We start from the raw sequence: 23,353 nt of genomic DNA, 5'->3' as shown, positions 1-23,353 counted from the left end.
GTAAAATTCATGTTAAAATGTTTTAGGGGTTGTTTTTCATCATCTGGAACGGATTAATCCATTTCCCATTACTTTCTATGGGAAAGCACACCTTGGTTTAAGAACACCTTGGTTTAAGAACACTTTGGTTTAAGAACAGACTTCCTGAACGGATTAAGTTTGTAAACCAAGGTACCACTGTACACTGCATTTGTTAAAAATCCCTCTTTCACAGGAAGGAGCAAGTCCAAAGGCTCCATCCAAGAGTAACTTTAACAGAGAATAGCCTGACAAACAGGTCGGGACACGATACATAGAAATATTTTAACTATGAGACTTGTTGACTTGTTCCACCTGTTACTCCACATTTATGATCCTGTGAGACAAATCTTGAATACATTTTTTAAACTCTTCAATTTTTGCATGCATACACAAAACCAATTCTCAGATGAGAAATTGTTTTTTAAATGTTTTTGCTTAATGAGTAACTTTGTCATTTATGAAGTACCCAGGTCTCATATGCATTTTTTTTTTTTAAGTCAGCAACACTACAAACTGAGATATATGAATCATCAAAGTTATTAATTTAGCTGTTGTGTCCCCTTGGCTGCTGAAAGACCCCAAACAGTTCTGGGTACAACTATTCCCATACTGCTGGGCAGAAATACCTCAGCTGAATACCTTTTCAAAAGTATCCCATGCTCCTCACTCAAAGTCAGGAAATAAAATGGGAGGAACTATCTGCCCGCATCTCAAGACATATATAGATTAAGTAAAGATCAGATCTTAGTAATGCAGTAGTTTATTCCCCACTGTAATAATGGTGCAAATTATAGAAGTGAAGTAACTGATATTGAACACACTGCTGCACTTTGAAAAACTATTTGCAAGAATACTCCCTCACAAGCTATCTCCAATATCAACCTGCCCATGATTTAAAATCAGCAGATGAGGCCCTCCTGGTGATCCCCATGTAGGATGAGGTACATGGTGAATGTGCCAGGAAAACTGTGTGTTTTTTTAAGTGGGTATAGGATTTGGGCCAGACTTTATATAAATTATTCTCAAAAATAAGTGTTCTAACTAAATTTTGAAATTTTGGAACAGAATGGATAGAAAATGAAGTGAATTATTTAAGTTCCAGTCTCCTTCTAAAAGCAGAACTTGCAAAAGTAGAATGCCAACATTTCTTATCTTCCTTGTCTTGAGTGCATATAATTAGAAGAAGAAGAGAAGAAGAGTTTGGATTTGATATCCTGCCTTTCACTCCCTTTAAGGAGTCTCAAAGTGGCTAACATTCTCTTTTCCCTTCCTCCCCCACAACAAGCACTCTGTGAGGTGAGTGGGGCTGAGAGACTTCAAAGTGTGACTGGCCCAAGGTCACCCAGCAGTTGCATGTGGAGGAGCGGAGACATGAACCCGGTTCCCCAGATTACGAGACTACCACTCTTAACCACTACACCACACTGGCTCTCCATAATTTAAAAATCTCTAATTAGTAAATGGAATAGACAAGATGGCAGGAAAGCAGGGACAAGAGAGTCTGATCTTCTCTAGCAAAGATAAGAGTTCCTCACACATACAGTATGCCCCTCTAGATTTAATAGAATTTAACAGGACTGGATTTAATAGAACTTATTACAGGATGATTCCAAGGTCTCCTTAAAGATTAAACCATTTGTGTGCAGCCTCATCAAAATGTGTCAAGATTTGTGAATCTCTGGTGATGCTGTGAGCTTTCCTGTTTTCCTTTTTATCTTCTTCTGCTGGCTTCATGCTGTAAGCATTTTTATATCTAATTGTTTTAACTTCTATTGTAAGCTGCACAGAGAACTTGTGCTAATGGGCAGCATATAAATGTACTTTAAAAAATAATTTAGTTATTTATTTGGGCCAAACCACATAACTTAAATACAACTCTTTAAGGTGAGTCAAGTTGCCTACTACTGGTTCTGCAGCACTGAAAAACAAAAACTCCCTTATGTTTAAAATCACATTATATGATGTTAAGACCAAAGCTAGCAGATGTTAGCCTTTTCCACATTGTTTATAATTTATTCAGTATCAAGGAGTGTTATGCTTCAGCTCTTCTTAATTTTAAAATCCTGTTGGGTCTATTTGTGAAATGCTGCATTTTAGAGAGCTCAAAACCTTTGGTTCCAAAAGGACACTACAATGCAGGGGATGAGGGAGAAGGAAAACATCCTATCCAACACAATGCATATCTCCCTCACATTTTCAGAGAAAACACACAGGCACACAGTGAAACCCAGTTGGCTTCATTTTGGTCAGAAATTCAAAAGAAGAATGAATTTGCACCCCAGAAGACCTTATACCACTGCGAAAGTGCATTGGGAACATTTCCAAACCAAACTGACCTCAAAAACTTTGACACCATGCAGAGGAAATTGATTTTCTACAAAAGCTATGAAAAGGATTAGTCTCAGATTTAGGCCAGTAAGAGATTTATATTCCATTTGGGCCCAGATATATAACATGATGCAGAAATGAGGGCAGTATGGAGGAATATTTTCAATAGCTTTCAGCATATAAGAAATTAAACTCTTGAGAGCAGAGATTTATAAAATAAAATTGGTAATATAAAGCACAACAATATTATTGGGGCTTTCCTTTACAGTTATTCCTTTAAACATAACATGAAAATGTAATTTTCACAACCACAGTCCAATCTGCAGCTACAGAAAGCAACCTTTTCACAGGCGGGTTATATCATCCAATTAGTTTTTCAAAGTGACTGAGAAACTTCCACCCTTCAAAAATAAAGAAAATGGATTGGTACTCCACTCCATCATGGATGATTCCATTTCAGTGCAAAATATCTCCAACTTTTTCTTTTTCTTTTACTATAGTTCTTTTAAACTTGGCCTGTGATAATAAAGTCAGGAGTATTGCTTCTGGATGGCAGCCAAGGTTGGCTTTAGGGGCAAACAGCATGTGACTACAGGAGAGAACGGCTGGAAACAGCCACGATCCTTTCCTCAATTGGGAAGAAAAACAAACCTGGAAACACTTACCAGATGTTCCATTGTTTTGTTGGAAATATGTGACATATTACAAGTTAAAATGTGAATAGGTTGAAGCCAAAGGATAGCATTATTTATTTTAAAATGTGAGGCGCTATACAGTACCTGGATATTGAGCACATATTTCTAAAGTTATGCAGCAACATATTTTATATACTGTAACAATGAAGACAGACATAATATTTTAAGTCATGGTAGAGATTGCCCTGGAAACACATTCATTATTTTATCTTGGAGTAAGCTCTGTAGATAAATGTTTCGGCACATTTCCAAAGGGTTGTAGAAAAGTCAACTGAATATTGGCTAGCAACAGTATCAGCACACTGCCCTACAATTCCTGACCAGCTTTAATAACTGATTTTAAAAGAGTTTTACTTTAGTTTAGTAATATGAAGAATGAACCTACATGCTACTTTAACATGGCTTCTTAACAGGACCATCACCCACATGAAACAGGGAGATGCAAGACTAACAAGCTAAGCCAATGCATTGATTTTTTTAAAAAAAATGTATGTAAGCTTAGGCATTTGATTGGTCCCCCAAAAATATTTTGATCACTCGACCAATAAAAATAATAGTCAGTTATTTTCTAAACATTCATACTATAAAAACTAATAAGATAATCAAACACAAGTTTCATAATTATGCCAACTACAAAACAAAACAAATTAACTGTTGTTATGAAACAATGGATTGGATCCAAAAATGACTTTCCAGTAGTGGAAGGGGATTTGATCCAGTGGAGACTCCGGCAAATGTCAGAAAGGAAGGGCAACATAATCCAAGAGCCTAGGACTGCAGATGCAGCCACAGGATTATCTCTTTATGAAAGGATGGCCAGACAATCAGATAGACAAGAGACTTCATCTGTTGTGGGTTGTCACCAGGAAATGACACAAAACATTGCAGCAACTCGGAAGGATAAGTAGAACTAATGTCTTCACAGCCCAGAAAGAATCACATTTTCTCCGCCCTGTCAGTAGGTCTTCTGTATTCACTCCAAAGTTACAGACAGAGAACAGTTGCTCCAGAAGGTAAATGTAATGATGTTATTTTGGAAAGTTATCTGTCCTGCAATAATCCTACAAAACGTTGTAACTTGTATAAGTATACAAGATACAGAGAAATAAGACTATAGTGGTGGTGGTGGTGTTTTTAAATCCCAAGTAATACCTGCACTACTTCCAACAATTTTAATGCAACTGATTTGTCTACCTTTGATATACAATTTTAATCTCAAAAATAAAAATTTGTGCTCCTCAAACAGATAAAGGGGGGGGGGTTGTACATGTGTGTGTACATACCCCTAACCATAGGGAAACATAATTAACATTTAGTGGTCAGCGACTCTAATATAACTTGATTACCGTAATTTTCGCCCTATAGGACGCACCGGCCCATAGGACGCACCTAGTTTTTTTGGGGGGGGAAATCAAGGGGAAACCCCCCCCCCAGGTTTGCGCAGCCATCCCCAAGCTAGAAGAGGGAGACGGAGCACTCCGTCTCCCTCTTCTGCCTTCAGGGACAGCCTCTCTAGCCTCCGTAGGGCAGCGGCTTGCCCCGCTGTCCCCTGAGCTTGTGGGGCTGGCGATGGGGAGAAGCAAGCTTGCTTCTCCCCCCCCCCCGCCAGCCTCCAGGTCCAGGAATAGCGGGGTGGCGGCGCTCCGCCTCCCCGCTACCCCCCGAGCTTGTGGGGCTGCGATGGGGAGAAGCAAGCTTGCTTCACCCAACCGCCAGCCTCCAGACCAGGTCTGGGAATAGCAGGGTGGCGGCACTGCGTCTCCCTGCTGTCCCCTGAGCTTGTGGGCTGCAGGCTGCTGCCCGCACGCCTTGCGAGCCCGCGGGACCTCCCGCCGGGCTTGCAAGGCTTGCGGATAGCTTCCTGAAGCCTGGGGAGCGAGAGGGGTTGGTGCGCACCGACCCCTCTCGCTCTCCAGGCTTCAGCGAAAGCCTGCATTCACCCCATAGGACGCACACACATTTCCCCTTCATTTTTGTAGGGGAAAATATGCGTCCTATAGGGCGAAAAATACGGTATGTGTGTAAAGTCTTCTCAAGTATATACACATATATACGTATTCATTATTTAAATGGTCTTACATCCTCGGTTTACTAGGATACATGAGAAAATTGGATTGTAGAAATATCTAATTTCTTTTGTGGCAGTACGTGAATCATAGTTACTCCTTAACCTTTTAGACATATAAACCCAATGAATAAAAAGTAAATAATACTTACGTCCTCTACATCTGTGTATGCAACAAACATTTGTAGAAGCAAAAGTCACTTGCTAGGTTTAATGCTGGGTCACTTATCAGGCCCATAACGGCTAAATGAGCTTGCCTTGCATTACATCAGATCAGTTAAGAGCGCTGTGATTCTGGCAGGACTCCAAGCAACCTTTCCTTGTTGTTTATTTAACCCAGTGAAGAGGAAAACATACTGGTTCCTTTCAGATGTCACACGAGTTAATAGGAATGTGCCATGGGGCCACAGATTTCCTCCCTTCTCAATTCTGGTTCCCTTCTCTTTCCTGGCTTGCCTAACCATCGTTTGCTTACTTCAAACATAGCTGCAAACTATAGTTAAGACTGTCTCCAAATCATAGTTTTGATTTTAATTAAGATATGGTCAAAAGTTTGGCCACAGTTTCAGTTGTTGGGGAGCGGGTTGTTTTCACGCTGTGAAAAACAAGAGATTTTGTTTATTTTTATTCTTTACTGCAAATTGTAAGACACTAGTCCTGAAAACGTGTGCTCTGCAACTATAGAGTACTTACTGTGAGATGGCAACAACTTTATCAGGGAGTCAGCTTGTGTGGCCAAGCCCCCGGGCTGCTTTCTAAAGAATGAAAAGACCCTTTAGACTATAGAAGTCTGTTATACATATATAGTTCGTCTAAAATGCTGTAATCTGTTTAGCCTATATGTTTAGTCTATATATTATCGTAGTGCTCTAAAACTGTCATCATGAGCCAATAAAATGGTAGAAGTCATCCATTCAGTTGCAAGCATTTTGCAGGGTACAGCCGCAGATAAAGAAGAACTTCCCTTACCAACCTGATGCACATTTTTAGTCAATTAGGATAGATGACTTTATGATAAAGGCTGCTAGCAAAGAGCCAAATCAAAGGGAAATGGATCTCTATAGCACAAAATAAGACTAGAGGGGCTGAGCACAGCAAGGGTAAGGATGAGAAACAGCTGCACATCAGGCATGGCCAGCCCAAGACATTTTGGCACCTGAGATGAACCATGTACCCCCGCCTAGCTGCCAGGGAAAAAGAGCTGAGTGAAGCTCTACAGTAGGAACAAGGCGGGAATAAAGATCTACATCAGGATCTGCTGCCCCTGTGGATCATGCTGCCTGAGGCAGTTGTCTCACCATGCCTTATGGGTGGGGTGGGCCATGTCATGGGAGGCCCTGACTCCCAGAGAAAAGGGGGAAATGTAATGATTAGCTTAGCTGAGAGGACATCAGGTCATGGCTGTGAGAAAAAGAGGAATATCCATTTGGTTTGGTGACTACAAAGCAAGAAGAGTTAAAGAAGAACTGTCAAGTACAGGAAGTTGAAAATCCAATGGAAAAGAATATATTTTAATGTTTCTCTGCAGGGGATGTGTGAACTGACTATTAAAAAGTTCTGTCTGTGCTATGTGACCTGTGATGCTCATTGAATCATATAAGTTACTGCTTGATGCTGTAGTCATCAAGGGAAGAACCACCCTTAATGGCAAAATGCCAGTCTTGAAAATAAATACTGCTGGTCACTCTTTCAGAGACGGATAATCTCACTAACCAAGTAAATAGCAACTTCTGTGTAACTGCAAAGGGATTGAACCAGTGGCGTAGCGTGGGGGGTGCCAGGGGTGCCGGCCGCACCGGGCGCAACATCTGGGGGGCGCAAGTCCAGAGGGAAGGGACAAGTTCCTTCCTCCGCCAGCCTCCCCGCTGCCACCGCCAGCCTTGCGCCCTAGCGCGCGCGCGCCCGCCGCCGCCGCGGCTGCGCTCCACTCACTGCTCGCAGGAGGAGCAGCCGCTGCAGCAGCGCCGACGCCGCCACCAACGCCTGGCCGGGCACGGGCAGCCTCCACACACCCCCGCTGCCGCCATCCCCTCGGCCCAGCCACAGGCGGCGGCTGCTTCTGCCGCCTGGGAGGGAGGAGCCAAACCCTCCGAGAGGAAGCCGGCGGGCGGGCGAGGGTCTCCTGGCGGAAGGGGGCGCCGCTGGCTCCGGCTCTCAGTGCAAGCCTCAGCCGCGGGGGGGCGGCGGGCGAGGACGGAGCGCGGCTGGAAGCCCCCGGACCAGGCTGGGGGGAGGAGAGGCGCTCGCCAAGCCCGGATCTGGAGCGCCTCGGAGCGCCCAAGGAGAGGAGAGGTCGGGGAGGCGCCCGAGGGGAGGGGGCTTCGGCTGCCTCGGCCCGCGGGGGCTCCGCAAATAATAAATTTAATAAATTCCTGCTGAGCCTTAAGGGGGGGTCCTTGGTTCCTTCACTCGCCCCCAGCCCCAATGGCGTAGCGTGGGGGGGTGCAGGGGGGCCGGCCGCAACATCTGGGGGGGCGCGCTCACATTAGAGTGCTAAAATCCAGGGGTTAGGGGGCGCAAATTACTTGCCTTGCCCCGGGTGCTGACAACCCACGCTACGCCACTGGATTGAACTATATTACTCATGCTGACCATTCCAACTTTAGGATCTTAGTTGGTAGAGCATTAGACTCTTAATCTCAGGGTTGCGGGTTCAAGCCTCACCTTGGGTAAAAGATTCCTGTATTGCAGGGGATTGGACTAGAAGACTCTCATGATCTCTTCCAATTCTAGGATTCTATAATTCCTCAAGTGTGCTGTAAATATGACATCTCTAGGTCTTAGTTTGTCAGAATTACCAGAAACTGTGTTTTGTGTGCAAGCTTGCCTATGGTTCAAGTGAAAATGTGCTTCTGCATATACAGTATGCAGAAAATCTCTTAGGGTCAAACCAGAGGTTTCATTTGTTGCATGAAAGCAACTACCATGCTTTTAACAAAGTAAACGGGAACACCTGTGCGGAAGCAGGACCGTAGTGTGTGGGAAATGAGTTAATACTTCTTCCCACCATGGTTCCAGCAAACTCCCCTTCCCAGCTACTATTAGCACTATGATTTTATGAAAATGGGGCACGGAGGGAATGATAATTTAATCTCGCTCCCAGAAGCTATTTGAGTTAAAAATAACAATGTTATTTCACTTTACACAACCAAAATGCCTAAATGAACAAAACCTGAAAAGGAGACTCTGAGTTTGCATATTACTCAGTATACCCTATGAAAGTACTTCTCTTTTCCTAAGAACATGCAAGATGACTACTCTTCATAAAATAAAGCTCTTTCCTCAGATTTTCCCCCCACATTGAAAAAAGTTTCATACTTGTGCTTAATTAACTGGCAGCACAACCCTATCCTCAACTCATGCTGGCTGGCCAAATCCCAGTGGAGCCCAAAGATATGCCAGCATCAGGGAGACGACATAGCACCACACTTATAATGGCACAAGTGCAATGCTTACACAAACCCTAAAAACAGGCAGCAACAGAGCCACAGTGGAGAAGGAATTGAACTTAGTCACAATCCTATGCTCACCTACAGATGGGTTTGACCACTGGTGACTATAACACAGGGTTGCCATATTTTAAAAAGCATTTTGGGCAAAGTTGTTGAGCTTTTCCTTAGGAAAATCGGCAAAATCAACACTGCCGACATTGGTTGCCATACAGATTTTCCTGCGCATTTAGCTGATTTCCACCCAGACACTCTTTTCGGATACAATATTTCAGGTATGTCCGAGAAATCCCAGACATATGGCAATCCTATATAACATTGTCATCAAAAGAGGTAGTAGAAGTTAAAAACAGTGCCATTATAGTGCAGAGACAAGAGTCATGGTTCAGATAAGGGCCATGTCCAGTCTAATCTGCAAATGCCAGAGACTGAATCTGGAGCCTTCTGCATGGAAAGGAGGTGCTCTACTACTTAAAGTTGTTTTTTTTTAAAAAAAATCTTTCTAATCTGCAATGTAGCAAATATAGACTTGGATACAGTATCATAAATATCTCCAATGTAGTTTTCAACACTTAAGCTGCTGACCACCTCTGTCATGACACACCTGCTTCCATCTGTTTGTGAACAACTAGATTGGAAATAATTAACTGGACAAGAAACTCAAGCTTTCAAAATGCTATAGCAGCTCACATTCAAGACTGACTTAAGAAAAGTGCGAGCGAAAGATCAAAAGATTGTGAGGGGAAAACTGAAAAATTTGAGAGACTAGTTTAAAAATATTTTAAATGAGAGCCAGAATTGCAAAACCTCAAAGCATATTCTGCCCTTTATGTTCTTATATGGCTTATTTCTCAATATAAATTGAATCTTCAATGCTCTGTCATATGTGCACTTGAGCTGAAAAACTATGAATTGAAGGGAAAATCCAGCCACTTGCTACAACAGATTACTGCTGCTGAAAGATATTGCTCTCAATATGGAGTGGGCCAGCTCTAACTGAGGCACTGCATAGAAAATCTGGAGCTAGTTAGGAAGAACAAGGGTTTTCGTGAACCCATCACCAATTTTTTTTCTTTTGAACAGCCAGTTACCATTCCAGGACAGAATGTGCTTTAAGTCCCTCTCCTACATTCCAAAAAATACTTTGCCCTGATTTTCATTTTGATCTTTGTGGAGTTTTGCCCCAGATTTTTTGTTCTGCACTTACCATTCTTATCAACCCCCAGCTGTACAATATTTGCCAGCGGTTCCATTGAATAGGGTAAAACCTTATTGGAGCATACCGACATTAAACAAAACCAGAACACACACACTCACAGGTGGGCAAGCAGAATTACATTCATAGTTTTTGGAACAGAGCCTAGTTGCTGTTGCTATTCCTTCCACCTTTCTGCTACCATCTGTAAATATAAGCAGGTGCCATTTTCTGGGGGCCACGTCAGCATTTTTCACAGATATGAACAAACATTGTGGCCCACTGCAGATGCTTTCTATGCTCATGTGATTAATGACTGTGATTGGACAAAGGCACAAATTCTATGTTCCAGCACCACCACATGGGGCAGGGAAAGCATGCCCCCTTGCAATATGCACAATTACAACAGCTCAAAAACAGGTCCTTACAACTGCAACACTGTGTGCCTATTGACATTGTGAAGACATTATACCATACAGTTTAATTTATGCCCTTGCATATAAGTCTGTGTAGTTCATGATAAAAACAAGTTACATAACTGAACCCTGGGATATTTGAAAATTAAAAAATAAAAATTTAAAAAACATTGTCCTTAATAAAACAATTTCCTATGCATGAATAAAAGCTCTTTACTCTAAACACGGGGGAGTTTATGTTTATAAAAACAACAAGTATTTTTTTAAAAAATAAATTTATATACCACCCCTCATTCGAAGCTCTCAGTGTGGTTCACAAGATAGATAGCTAAAACTAAAGCAAAACATAACAATAACCCGCTCTCCCACAAACACATTTAAAAGGCTGTAGAATATTAATCAGCCAAAGGCCTGGTGCGCTACTTGAGGTTTAGCTTAGAATTATGTCTGAGCCTGGACTCATGGATTATCTTCCCCAAACCAAAAGCAAACTTTGATTACACCTTGTGGTTTGCCTTGACAAACAACAAGTTCAGGTTCAAATGCAATGCTAAGCCAAACTATCATTTAGCCCTTGGGTAGCACAGCACAGAAGGACAAAGAAGTGGTGCAGTGGCTGTGATCTTCATACGATTGCCCATTTGGCTTAGTGTGACAGGTAATCTGGGTCATGGAGTATGAATACAGAAAGCTGCCTTACCCAGAATCAGCCTAGGCCATCTAGTACAGCATTGTTTAATTCTGAAAGAAAGTCAAAACTCCAAGGTCTTAGACAAGGATCTTTATCTGTCATGCTACTGGGAAACTGATAATCTGGGGCATCAAGGATTTGAGGTCTACTATTTGGCAATGGTCCTTCCCTTTGTTCAGCAAGATCACAAAGCAAAATCAGCCCCTGCATCCATATTTCACAATATTATCAAGATGTTGGACTAGGTGTTGGACTATAAAACAATATCAAATGTTGGAAAAGGCATCTCTCTCCACTGTATTAAGTGAATAGTTATTCACTATACAACATGCTGTATCCCCACAGAAAATAATGGTATAGGAACATTTTTCCATGACAACACTGTACAGTTTGGAATAAGGAAAATACCAGCAAACATCCCATCACGGCAATAACTATTCTGAGAATCTAGCATCAATTTGCAACCCAGTATTTCAAACATAGGGTTATAGCCAATATTAGTCCTCCTCATAATAAAGCCTTTGAAACTGATGAACATAGCAATTCCAATTGCTCCTCCAAAGAAAACCTGGTTGGATATGATCCATTATTTTTACTTCTTGTTCCCTATATAAAGATTTTAAAAATTATTAATGTCTTTGCTAGAATAGTTTCAGCAGATGTTTCATAACACTGCAAACACAAAATTTGGGTAGGAATTATGCACATGTCCTTCCAAGGCTATATTCCTGGATTATAGTATGACAACAGCAGATACACTACTTACTTGCAGGCCCTTTAAAGTCAGGTCACACATGATTGGCCATAAAAGAAAGTGATGTTGCTACAACAACAGTAGCCACCTATTGAGCAGCAATTTCGTATCAGCATCTCATTAAGTTCCAACAAGCATAAACCTGATAGTATCAAGTTGATGCAGGTGACAGACTTGTTCCACAGGTATACAGCTTTACAAAAATTCATAGTTCAGGTTTCCTGGAGAGGTTCCATCAGATCAAATTAGGTTAGCACTCCATCTAAAACACTACCTTCCGATGCTTCAGATGAAATTCTGAGACATGTACTGTGGGCGATAATAAAATAATGTATTTGCGATGTGCATTTTCTCCAGCATTCAGATCTGAATACTGTCTGGCTAAAAATGGTCTGTAGTAATTTTGCATTTCAAATTATAACTACTAGCTATTAACTCATTGCTGCATGAGATTAATCACGTCCTAAACTTGTAGGTGTGATGTAACCTCATGGTAGACATTTGGACTTTTAGTTCAATATTGCTTCTTCCATAGTGCTTTGAGATAGCAACTTGAGAAAATTAAAACCACTTTCATAGTGGTATTCAAAGCAATATAAAGCCTATTTCCTGTGGGTGTTATGCCTATGTGAAAAACAGGAATTCAGTTTTAAAATATGCTTGTATCAGATTTGTAAATAGACATACAGGAAGTAGATACATAATCTAATTTCACCTTTCCTGAACTGTACATCACCCACAAACAGATGGATTCTATGTGAAGCACAATTCCTTCACCCATCAATTTTTCCATAGACTTGTACACATTTGGGAATGGCCTTTTTTTACAGCTAACCTCACCTTCCTTAACTTTATTTATTTATTTAGTATACCGCCCTATATCCGCAGGTCTCAGGGAAGTTCACAGGATAAACTCACAACATAAAAATACAGAATACATAATCAAAATAAAATCAAGAAGAACCCAATCACACACAACCCAATTTTTTTTAAGGGCACTGAATGTCAGGCATTGAACGTCAGAAAAGTATGTCTTTGTACATTATTAGCAGATGTTTCCTTTCTTGGTTCATCTCTTTTTCTGTGAATGTGGATATCTCCAAAACTTCCATTTCCTTCCCCCATCTCCTTGCCCTTCTGTTTTCCAGTGAAATTGGCAAGGTCAAGAGAAAAACCTTGATTTTTATTTCTTATCACAGCACCATTGCACTTTTTTTAAAAAGAAAAAGAAAAGCCAGCCATGTTTCCATAAAATTGACAAAAACCTCCCCCTAAACTTGTTAGCCTCACTGAAGATTGGAGTGGCAATGGTGAAGGAAATGAAAGATAAATCTAATGCAGAAAGAGGCACATTATCAGAGTTACAGCCAAGGTGTTTTTTTTCAGGCAGAGGTCACCAGAGCTCAGCTCCAGTACCTCTCAGGTAGACACCATTTCCATTCTAAGAGAACAAGGGAGAAGTTCACAGTGAGCTCCAGGACCTCTTTTTCCAGAAAAATAGCATGGTTACAGCCACATAATGACAGTAATCCTGCACTGTAAACTTACCAAAATCTTACAGTGTTCTGATGACAAAACATTGAAAGACCACCCGGCCAGACAACAGCAGAGACTTCAAACTAGATTACGTATTACTATAGTCTCTCAAAGATCACCTGTACTCCAAAATTAAGCCAGGGCATCTAAACATAGGTATCCTGCATGCAAATTTCAAACAGCTCTAAGATTTCTTCAGATGCTAGGTACTAATGAGAAAACATTTTAACACTCAGTAACTTCAACTGACAGATTTATTTCAAAATACATAAGCTATCTATTAAATGCAGTTGAAAGTCTTTTCCTGAAATGGGTGCTTCCTCCTGCCATCAGCAGCAAAGCTAACATACAAAATTGTCACCTCATATTCCTAGCACATTTTTAAAGCATTTATTTCCTAATGGTTAAAAAAGAAAGTTTTGTTTGTCTTAGAGCAAACTGATAAAAAGAAATGTTGAATAATGAAATCATATATAGCAGTTCATATGATTACCACATAAATTAACACACCCACACCCAAATTCTGTGGTATCAATGAATTACTTAATGCTATAGCTGAGCATTTTAAGCATAACTTAGAAAATTAAGAACAAAAAACAGAAGACTGTAATGTTCTACACAGAAAAATAAAAACCTGAAAAGCTTTCTTATCACAAATATGTTTTTAAAAGATGCATAAAAAGAACCTAATATGTTGCTGAGAAAGCCCAAGATGGTATTACACTAAGCAATGAACTACTACTAATTCACAAAAAGCCAAAAACAATACAACACAACACAACACAATACTCCATGTTGGTCTATAAGGAAAAAATCTAACATCAACTGTCAGGCAATCTACGCTATTAACAAAATAGTGGGCAAGCTTTCAAGTTTTTCAGAGCTATTCATCAGGCTGGATGTTTGGATGTTAAGCAAAGTGGTATGGCTGTGTGCGTGACAGAGAAAAGAAACCAGTTTGAAGTTGAAGCTACAAAGTCTGCATTTTTAGTCAAAGTCATATGATGGAGTGTAAGAGGAGATAGCAGGCTTAAAGGGATTAGTCTCTACCAGGTGCTATGCAGGCTTCAAATTACACCTATGAAACAGACGGTAGCTGATCCCCCATTTTTAATAATATAACATCTAGCAGCTCTGCCTCCAGCTTTAAGTGAAACAGACAGGTTCCTTGTTAGGTTGAGAACTCAAGCAAAACAAAGAACAAAAAATGGCAGTTTCTATATTACCAAAGCTGGAGCTTAACTTTATGTTGAGTACTAAGTAATAGGAGTCATTATTACCCAAACTGGGTAACGTTACCTACTGACTGTAGAATGCTACCCTCAAATACTCTACAAAATCATCCAACCAACAGAGACCAGCCTTGCCGTTCAGTTCCATAAGCACTGCTTTCATCAGGGCTAGCACAAGGATTCAGGGGGCCATCTGCATGTCCTGCTGATGCCTGCTGTCTGTCCCCTCTATAGGTCTATAGATAGGGTTTTAAAGATTATAATGTACCTCAAATGCAGGGCATTGCATTTGAGATACATTATGATAGTGGGCAGCCAACCACAGATGGAACCCAAGCTTCACTCTCATTCATAGCTGCTGGCCACTGAAACAGTTATGTAGGGGCCCAGTGGCGAAAGGAGTGATGACATGACTTGCACAGGCTGGTAAGGAAGTCTTCTGAGCACCTAGAGCCCTTGGCCAGTACCTGACCTTGCTGACTACTGGTGCCAGGTCTAGCTTTGTGCTCTAGCTGCCTGAACTGCTACAACCTTTAGGACTCATCTAACCTGGAGAACATTTGAGGCTTGAATTACAATAGTATTCAGTGTTCATCCAACTTTTACAAGTCTGCATACCTCAAATCTGACCTGCTTCCATCTGCACTACTAGAAGGATCATTACAATGTAAGGGGTGACAACTTTTCCCCATAATGACATTCCTTCTTATCTCTCATTTTTTAAAAAGGACTTAGGGCAAGGACTGTGCATTTTTGCAAGTGTCAAAAACTAATGAAGATTTTATGTACGGCTAGTTCAAACCATATTCTTTACCTAGGTCTGAGAAATATTTTTTAAAATCTACCACTTCTGTACAGATAACATCAAGCAACAATGCAAGAACCAAAACCGGCATGTTCAAAGATAAGCTTTTCTTTACATCATAAACCACAGGAAGAGGTTTGCAAAGGAAAAATGTATTTCTGTGCACTGGATCAGGGCCACTATTCGCTCTCCTGAAAGGTGATTAGCACAATGCAGAGGAACAATGTTTGGTGGAATAATTTATAGATAACATTTTATGCAAATGACATCTCAGAATGACATCTCAAAAACTTAACACAGAACCACTTGAAAGAGTAACAAGTGCCCATATTGGTACAGCAGCAAGCAACAAACAACAGACAGTTTCTAGGGAAACAGGAGACAATTATTAGTGCCTTTAAGGCCTGGCTAGCTTTACCTGCATCCCAACCTAGATTTTAAAATACTTCTTGCTATATGATTTACAACAAGTGTTTTGAAGTTATATTCTTATATATGAACTACAGTCTGTGTGTTCCTCTACCTTTTCACATACTATTAGAAGCTTTGTGATAATGAATCAATACTGCATGGTTCCACAGGCAAAAAAACCCAATAAAACCCCAGGGAGGTTGGTGCCCAAATTGTTGCAGATATGCAATCAGTTTAAAATACAGTTGTGTCTATTGAAATGGGTAGAAATGTAGATCCAATTGAGAAATATCATTAATAAATCTGGGGTTATATCAGCCTTTCCAACCCCCCACCCCTATCCCCAAGAACATTCTGTTCTAATCCACTAACAAAAATGAGAACAGGAACATATGACTATGTCCGGATCTGCACAGTATGGGCGCAGAAGGCAGCTGCTGTGGGGTGGGAGTGGGGTAGAGAACTATAGAATCCATTAACTGGCTTTTGTGTAAACTTTACTCTTTGGCTACAATCCTGAACTTACTTGATCAGAAATAAAACCAACTTCAATCAATAGAAGTTGTCTGTGTATGACTGATGCCAGATGCACATTCCTTTTCTTCCTTTGACAGTTCTAATTATTTCCAAGTTAGGTTACAGTGGGCTGGAGGTCTCAAAATGTGGAAACAGCAGTGGGTGTACAGTTCTCTACTGTATTCGGTGTTCTTTGGATCAAGCAAACAACTTGATTCTCAAAGGCAACTAAAAACTCAACTTCTTCTACTCTATCTTGTAACTGGAGTGGTATGCATGAGTAACGTTTCGTTTGTATCCCAAAGGATCTCAACCTTTAATTCATCCCAAAATAACACAAATGCATACAACAAGTGTCTATCATCCACTACTAGCAAAAATATTAGCCCCTTGAAGGTGAAATAGCATCTATTGTTAGTGCAATATTTTAAAATTAATATTTAAAGTAACGATGTTAAACTCAGGAGCAAAATTTTCAGAGGCTACTGCTTGCCAAAAAAATAATTTTTTTTAAAAAAGCAACAGGAAATGTCTATTATATAAAGACAGCTGCAACATTTTTGCAGCTGATAGAGGAGGAGGTATATATCAAACAATAACAAACAGTGTGTGCCTTTACAGCTGCAAGTTACTACAGTTTTCATTTGTTTTCACCTCCCTTTGTGGACTTCTGAGGAAATAAAGGAAGTGGGATGATGAGACAGCATAAAACTAAGGCTCCCTTCCATTGCAATCTACAATCTGACTCCCAGTGTGAAAAATTAGCAGTTACAATACATGTGAACTACATGACCGAATGAACAGCATTCTGGAATCAAACACCAAGTACCAATAGGTGCAATAGGTAACAAAATTCAAAAACAATTCAGAAGTGAGATAGGAGCTGTAATGAGATCTACTCTTGTGTGGGTTTTATTAGGATTACTTCTTGCAAAGATCAAACCAAGAATCTGTATACAGGGCAATGGGAACTAAAGGGTGAATTTGCTTTTTCTATCCTCAAGATGTTCTTGAGTATAAAATAAACAGCAGTTCACTTTTACAAGCTAACAGCACACATATTTCCTACAACTCTGTACTGAAAAGGTTTGTCTACCTATACTCTGCAATCTGACAGGAGCCACAGTTTAAACACCACTCCCTGTACTCAAAGGCATGTGTGTACCTTACTAACGAAAGGAGACAGAAGAAACAGAACAAGAGCGTACAAAAAACCAAAACAAAAAAAAACGTTGACACAGAGAAAGACAACAGAAACAGATGTTTCTGTTCTTGCACCACATATCAAGGACTCGTCATGAGGCTGGGGGCACATCAGACAGGCGAATCACACAACCTCGTGGGAGAAAGTCACAGCATCTCTCTATTTTTAGGCACAACCAGAGTGCAACTCTCCAACCTGGGGAAAAAACCTCACCCGCTAATAGTTAGGATGAAGGCACTCTGCACACGCCCAGAAGGCACTCTGCACGTTTATGTGTGTTTGCGCGCCCCTCCTACTACTTTACCTGATGAAGCGTCTCGGCAGGCAGCTGCGACGCCCGGAACAACTCCGCCACTTTGCTCCCTTCGGCGGCGGCGGCTGGGGTCGCTCCCGCCGGTCCCCCCGCCTCGGGCGCAGCTTGGCCGCCGCCGCAAAGCGAGAACAGCTCGGAGTAGCCCTGCTGCTCGCTCGCAGCCAGGAAGAGCGCCGCGGCTCCGGCGGCGGCTGCCGGCCCAGCAGCGGCGGCTGCTGCTGCTCCAGGCTCCATGGCAGCGGGGAATCAGGCAGGGGGCGGCGCGACTCCCGAGGCCGGAGAGAAACTCCTGGCGGCGGGCGAGAGGGGCGAGCGAGGAGCCTCTGCAGCAGCCCCGGCTGAGCCTCGTCCTCCGTCCGGCGGCGGCGGCCTCCCCCGCCTCCTCCTCCTCCCCAGTGCGGAGCGGAGCTGCCTCTGCAGTGCTGCCCGAGGGGGGAGGCGGAGGAGGAGGCGGCGGGAGACGGAGAGAAGCTTTCTTCGCGCCTTCTTCTTCTGCTTCCCTCAGAGGTTTTCCTCAGAAAGCCGAGAGCGGGAAGCGGCGGCGGCGGCAGCTGCTCGGGAAAGGGAAGGGGAGGGAAGGGGAAGAAAAAAAGCTTCCTCAGGGCACGTGCCCAAAACGGCGTTCCCGCTCCGCAGCCTCCACCTCCACACGCCGGGCTGGAGCAGGAGGCAACCGCCGCCGTCGCCGCCTCCGTGGGGTGAGAGCCACACTCTGAGGAGAAACGCTAGATGCCCACATGGCCACCTCAGGGACGGGCTTGCTTGACCCTGACGCCCTGCTCTTCGAAGAATAGCGCAGTAGGGCTGCGCATCTGAGCATGTGCAGAGAGCCCTCCCCCCCCCCATGAAAAAAGCAGCCCCACCGCGTTTAAATCTCTCTGGCATCTGGGCACCAAGGTGTGCCCAGCAGAGGCCACCTGGGGTTAGCTGTGGAATTTCCTCTCACCTAAAGACTTAACTCGAAGCCCAGTTCAGAGGGTGGGTGCAGGTGACCGTGGGGTAAAAGTCTTAGCAAAATGGATACTTCTTGGCCAGTGCTGTTTTTCTAGGGAGAGAAAGGGGGTGCCGGAACTCACCAGGGACACCTCTCTCTTAGAATAGCAATGGCACTCACCTGAAAGGTTATGGAACTGAGTTCTGGTGAGTACCCCCGAAAAAAGCCCTGGTCTTGGCAAGGGTGCCCACTTGAATGAAATATTGGGGGGGGGGTCCAAAGAGACCCCACGTCGCATAATTGATCACAAGATGCGGCGCACGCGCACCATTTGAATGGCAATGCCTATCAATTTGGGGTGGGCACCCCCTCACATATTTTATTGGGGAGGCCAAAGGGATATCAGCCCCCAGGAGTTGCGTCTTGGAGACCAACATGGTTTTCCAGAAGTAGTGCAAAAACCTTTGTGCTCAAGCTTTTAATTTGGTGGGCCAGGGAAAGGTGACCAACAGGGCAAGAAGATTTTGCAGTTAACATAACTACCTCAGGTACTTGGAGTGGGATATAAATAGACATGCAGTTTAAAACTGGTTTGATGACATTGGGTTGCTTTGAGTTTTTGGCTTGCTTTGAAAACTGCTTTAGAGAACCCTATCTTTAGAAAAGTGATTATTAAATAAATAACAGGGAAGAGAGAATGGCCTGCAGTGAAGTTTTCAGACAAACACCTGCTGTCTTCCCGGTTAAAACCTACTATGCTCCTGTTTGCCTTTTAAAAACAACCTGCTGGGTGTGCAGTGCATTCCATTGCAAAGATGGCAGATTTGCAGGGATAGACCATTTTTCCAGTATGTTATGTTATTTTGCCTTTACTACACGTAGACCTCAAATAACCCACCCTACTGACATAAGAAACCATTCAAGTTTAACAGATGGAGGATTATATTTTAATAGGAATAGTTTCTTGAACTACAGAAGAGTTATTAACAGACAGACATAAAATGAAACATATTTTAATACTTGTTTATGCTTCGATTCTCCACATACCTGACAATCATAATGGAGATGAGAAGAAAAAAGAAGATGTAAGGAGAAACAGTGTTTGGGTTAGTTTCAATGGTATAGAAAACTGAGGAAATGTTTAAGTTGATATTGCATCCTTTTATTAACCTTCTGTTGCAGGCATTTGTGCCTTAGGCCAAATGAAAACAGAGACACAGCCAACTGCATATTTAAGTATGGCCACAGCTGTAGAAAGTTAAATATATGCTTATGGCTCGAGCCTCAGCTAATAAATGTGCATAAAAACAAAATAATCAGTCTTATTTGGCAATGAATCACATTTGGTGGAATACTATCATGCATAAATTAAACGTTCTATCAGACCTTTCTTTAAGATCATAGTTGAGCAAATGTGTGAACCAATATTGCCACCACACATGAATTTGAACAAGTTAATTTTTAGCTAGCCGTTCATCACCAAATTAGATCCTAAACAATCCAGAAACTATTCAGTCCAATTTCACAAAATGTAAGACTGGTAAATATGTCAATAATGATTGACAGGAAGTTGATAAACTCAGCACTCATATTAGCGATTTTGTTCCTTGTTAAATTGTCAGCTAATGTAAAGTCAATTTTAAAAACATTTTCTACTGTACTTTTCAGTGTTTTACATTTATTCTAACCACAACCTTTCTCAAGGCCACCACATATGTTCTATGAAGATACAAGCCTCGATTTAGTCAACAGGTTGTCATCCACTGCAGCATATTAGTCACCAGTTTTGAAATTGTCACACTTCGTCACCAGCAGTTAGTTGCCTTTCCAAATTACCCATTTCCAAATTATTACAACTATGACCATCTATTTCACATTTATAATAAAAATGAGTTTATTTCAAGTTTTAGATGACTTACACTGAATAATGAAATGGCAAGGTAATATGCTATGCCAAGTATATTCAATGACTTTGTTATTTTCTGCAATAATTCCTGTAATTTCACACAGTGGAAATGGCATGATCTCAATCCCATACATTCACATTGTCCAAACACATATTAGAAAAGGGGTACTATCCTAAGTTTCTTTTATAGGTCTATAAAAAGGTAAATACTTAAGCAGGGGCAGGTACAGCAAAGACACCTGGTAATCCAGGCACAACAAAATCTGGGTTTGCAAGTAAAGCTCAATACAAATAGAAAATATGCAAGCAGTTCCTATGCAAATATTCATCCAAGGAGCACGTGAGTTTTATACTGGATTAGAGCCATATTGGTCCTGCTGATGTTAACAGAATATATTTATGGCTGCTTTATACAATTACTAGGAGGATAGCACACCAGTATATGGCAGCTGTGAATAATATGAATTCCATTTTTGTATCGTTAAGGAAGGAATCAAACAAACAAACATACATACAACTGCTAATATGCTATTACAGAAAATCTGGAAAGAGACTACACTTGGAATATTTTGTTCAGTTCTGGTCTCCACATCTCAAGGAGGATATTGTAGAGCTGGAAACCGTGCATTAAGGTCAACCAAAATGATCAAGGGGCTGTAGCAACTCCCTTACAAGGAATGGCTTTTGATCTTCCCGTAATCTTGAGTGTGCATGTCAAGATTATTCAGAGTGTTACTTAACACCTGTTTTTTTCCTTTCATTGAAAAGGATACCGCCAGAAGGCCACCCAAGCTGTGTTTTATTTTAGTGGGTGTTCTGCAATTGCCTCTCCCAACTCTTACATTCAAGATGAATCGTTAAATGTCTTCTAAAGCTAAACAAAAACAGCTAGAAGTAGATGTAAAACCCAGGATGTGAAAGAGGGAGCAAAGACTTTGATTTAAAAATGTATTACCTCCTGTAAGGATTTGTGAACACAAAAAGCAAACAAACTATTGAAGCTCTATCTAACCTTACTTTGCAAGCAGTTCATATAACTTAAAAGTCTATACAGTAGTTGGTTCTGCATGGACAGCTTCCTGAGTGAAAGTGATTATAGCATCAACTGCCTTTGTTAATTCTTGGTGAATTTCCTGATGTGTAAGTGAATAATGCAAAGAATGTTACTGCATCTCTGGGAGGACACCTGACCCTTGTTTCCAAGACAAAAAAAAAAATCCTTCCAGTAGCACCTTAAAGACCAACTAAGTTAGTTCTTGGTATGAGCTTTCGTGTGCATGCACACTTCTTCAGAAGAAGTGAATTTCTGAAGAAGTGTGCATGCACACGAAAGCTCATACCACGAAAGCTCATACCAAGAACTAACTTAGTTGGTCTTTAAGGTGCTACTGGAAGGAATTTTGTTTTGTTTTGACTATGGCAGACCAACACGGCTACCTATCTGTAACTTGTTTCCAAGGACGACCTATTATGAAGATATGAAAAACAATAAAAAACAAGGAGGCAGGCTAAGGTACATTATGCCTCATTATGGTTCAAAGTATGCTTGGAATTTACTATACTTCTCATATGTAAGAATTTAATAAGTAAACAGTGCCTGAGAACAAGAGACATTCCTTCATATTTGCTCCATTCTTCAAATCCCTTTCTGAATGGTCAGTGATACATATTTATGTAAGGCATAAAGCAGTTAATGAGCCTTGTTAATGAGCTTGTTTCACAACCTTCATGCTCTGCTCTAACATGAAAAGAAAAGAGTGTGGATTTATTTTATCATATGTGTAAATTGGGTGGGGAACCTACAGCCCATGGGACAATGTTGGCCTACCAGTGGATCCAATGCAGCCAGTGAGGCCATTTCCCCCAAACCTTGTCCATTGGCTGACATCACTGGGCAATTGGGGGTGATGGGTGGAGTTCAATTCTGTGTTGGCTGCTCCTGCTGGTTCTGCAAAAGGAACTGGCATGTGCAGTCAAAGCAGCAGGATTTAACGCCTACTCACCAGCTGAAATATAACAACTGAATGCCCTCATATTTGTGCATACTATAGCTAAATACTGATCAACATGCAGACAAAGCAGAAGGAAGAAACTTTGCATATTTTAAGTTATTCAGACAGTAATGCAAACCTGATGGCATTCTTCTCGCCTTAGACTTTAATATTGAGGTTTTCTGCCCCTTGAGAACCACTGAATATAAATCCACAAAAGGAGACTTTTCAAGTAGAGAAGGCATTTTTAAAAACAACCCAATTATTTAAAATGTCTCTCTGAAATATGGATTGGTATTAGTTAAAAATGTAATATCTTTTTTTAAATGTGGCAATTTTTTTGTAGTGCTTTCAATTCTATTAGAATGGCATTTTGAGAAAATAATGCCTTTGAGTAAGAATATTTCAGATTCCAAAGCACCAGCAAGCTACTGCGTTAACTGTTCTCTCATGCTCAACTCCTGTGCCTGGGGAAAGGACATAGGATCAAGCCCATTTCCCTCTACGTAGCATAATTCTCTGGTCAGCCGGATCATCTATTTCAAGGTGTCAGCCTTGAACTTTGTATGTCAAAGAAACCTTGGAGTCTAGCAAGCTAGAAATCCCCAAAGGGGCAACCTTCCCCACATAATCAATGTGGGTAATTTAACCATTTTGTACTAGCAGCATGCTATCATCCCCTTGATCAAAATGCTCAGGGAGATCTTGAGATGAAGAATGAAATCAAGGAAGCACCCAAAAGAGGAGACACGGGTGACTTCAACTACTCTACATACAGCTTTAAAAGAGGATTAGACAAATTCATGGAGGTGGGGGCTATTGATGGCTACTAGCTATAATGGCTATGCTGTGCCTCCGCAGTTGGAGGCAGTAATATCAGTTGCTACCACA

General features: G+C 41.5%; 1 protein-coding gene across 2 annotated transcripts in view; it reads right to left on the bottom strand.

Annotated features, from left to right (window-relative positions):
* The window catches only part of REPS2 (RALBP1 associated Eps domain containing 2), a 78,281-nt gene extending 59,630 nt beyond the window's left edge, over positions 1-18,651 (bottom strand). For both annotated transcript variants that reach the window (XR_014563102.1, XM_083734318.1), the window contains exon 1: positions 17,623-18,651. Coding sequence is in view for 1 of the 2 variants with exons in the window: in XM_083734318.1 (XP_083590444.1) it covers positions 17,623-17,865 (243 nt within the window). In the remaining variant the exon portion in view is untranslated. The remainder of the gene's footprint in view (positions 1-17,622) is intronic.
* Between the last annotated feature and the right edge of the window lie 4,702 nt (positions 18,652-23,353).

This window comes from Podarcis gaigeae (genome assembly GCF_964106915.1).
Source record: "Podarcis gaigeae genome assembly, chromosome: 4".
In the NCBI taxonomy this organism is placed as follows: domain Eukaryota; kingdom Metazoa; phylum Chordata; class Lepidosauria; order Squamata; family Lacertidae; genus Podarcis; species Podarcis gaigeae.
Note: the sequence above shows the minus strand (reverse complement) of the source record. Positions and strands in the feature narration are given on the sequence as shown.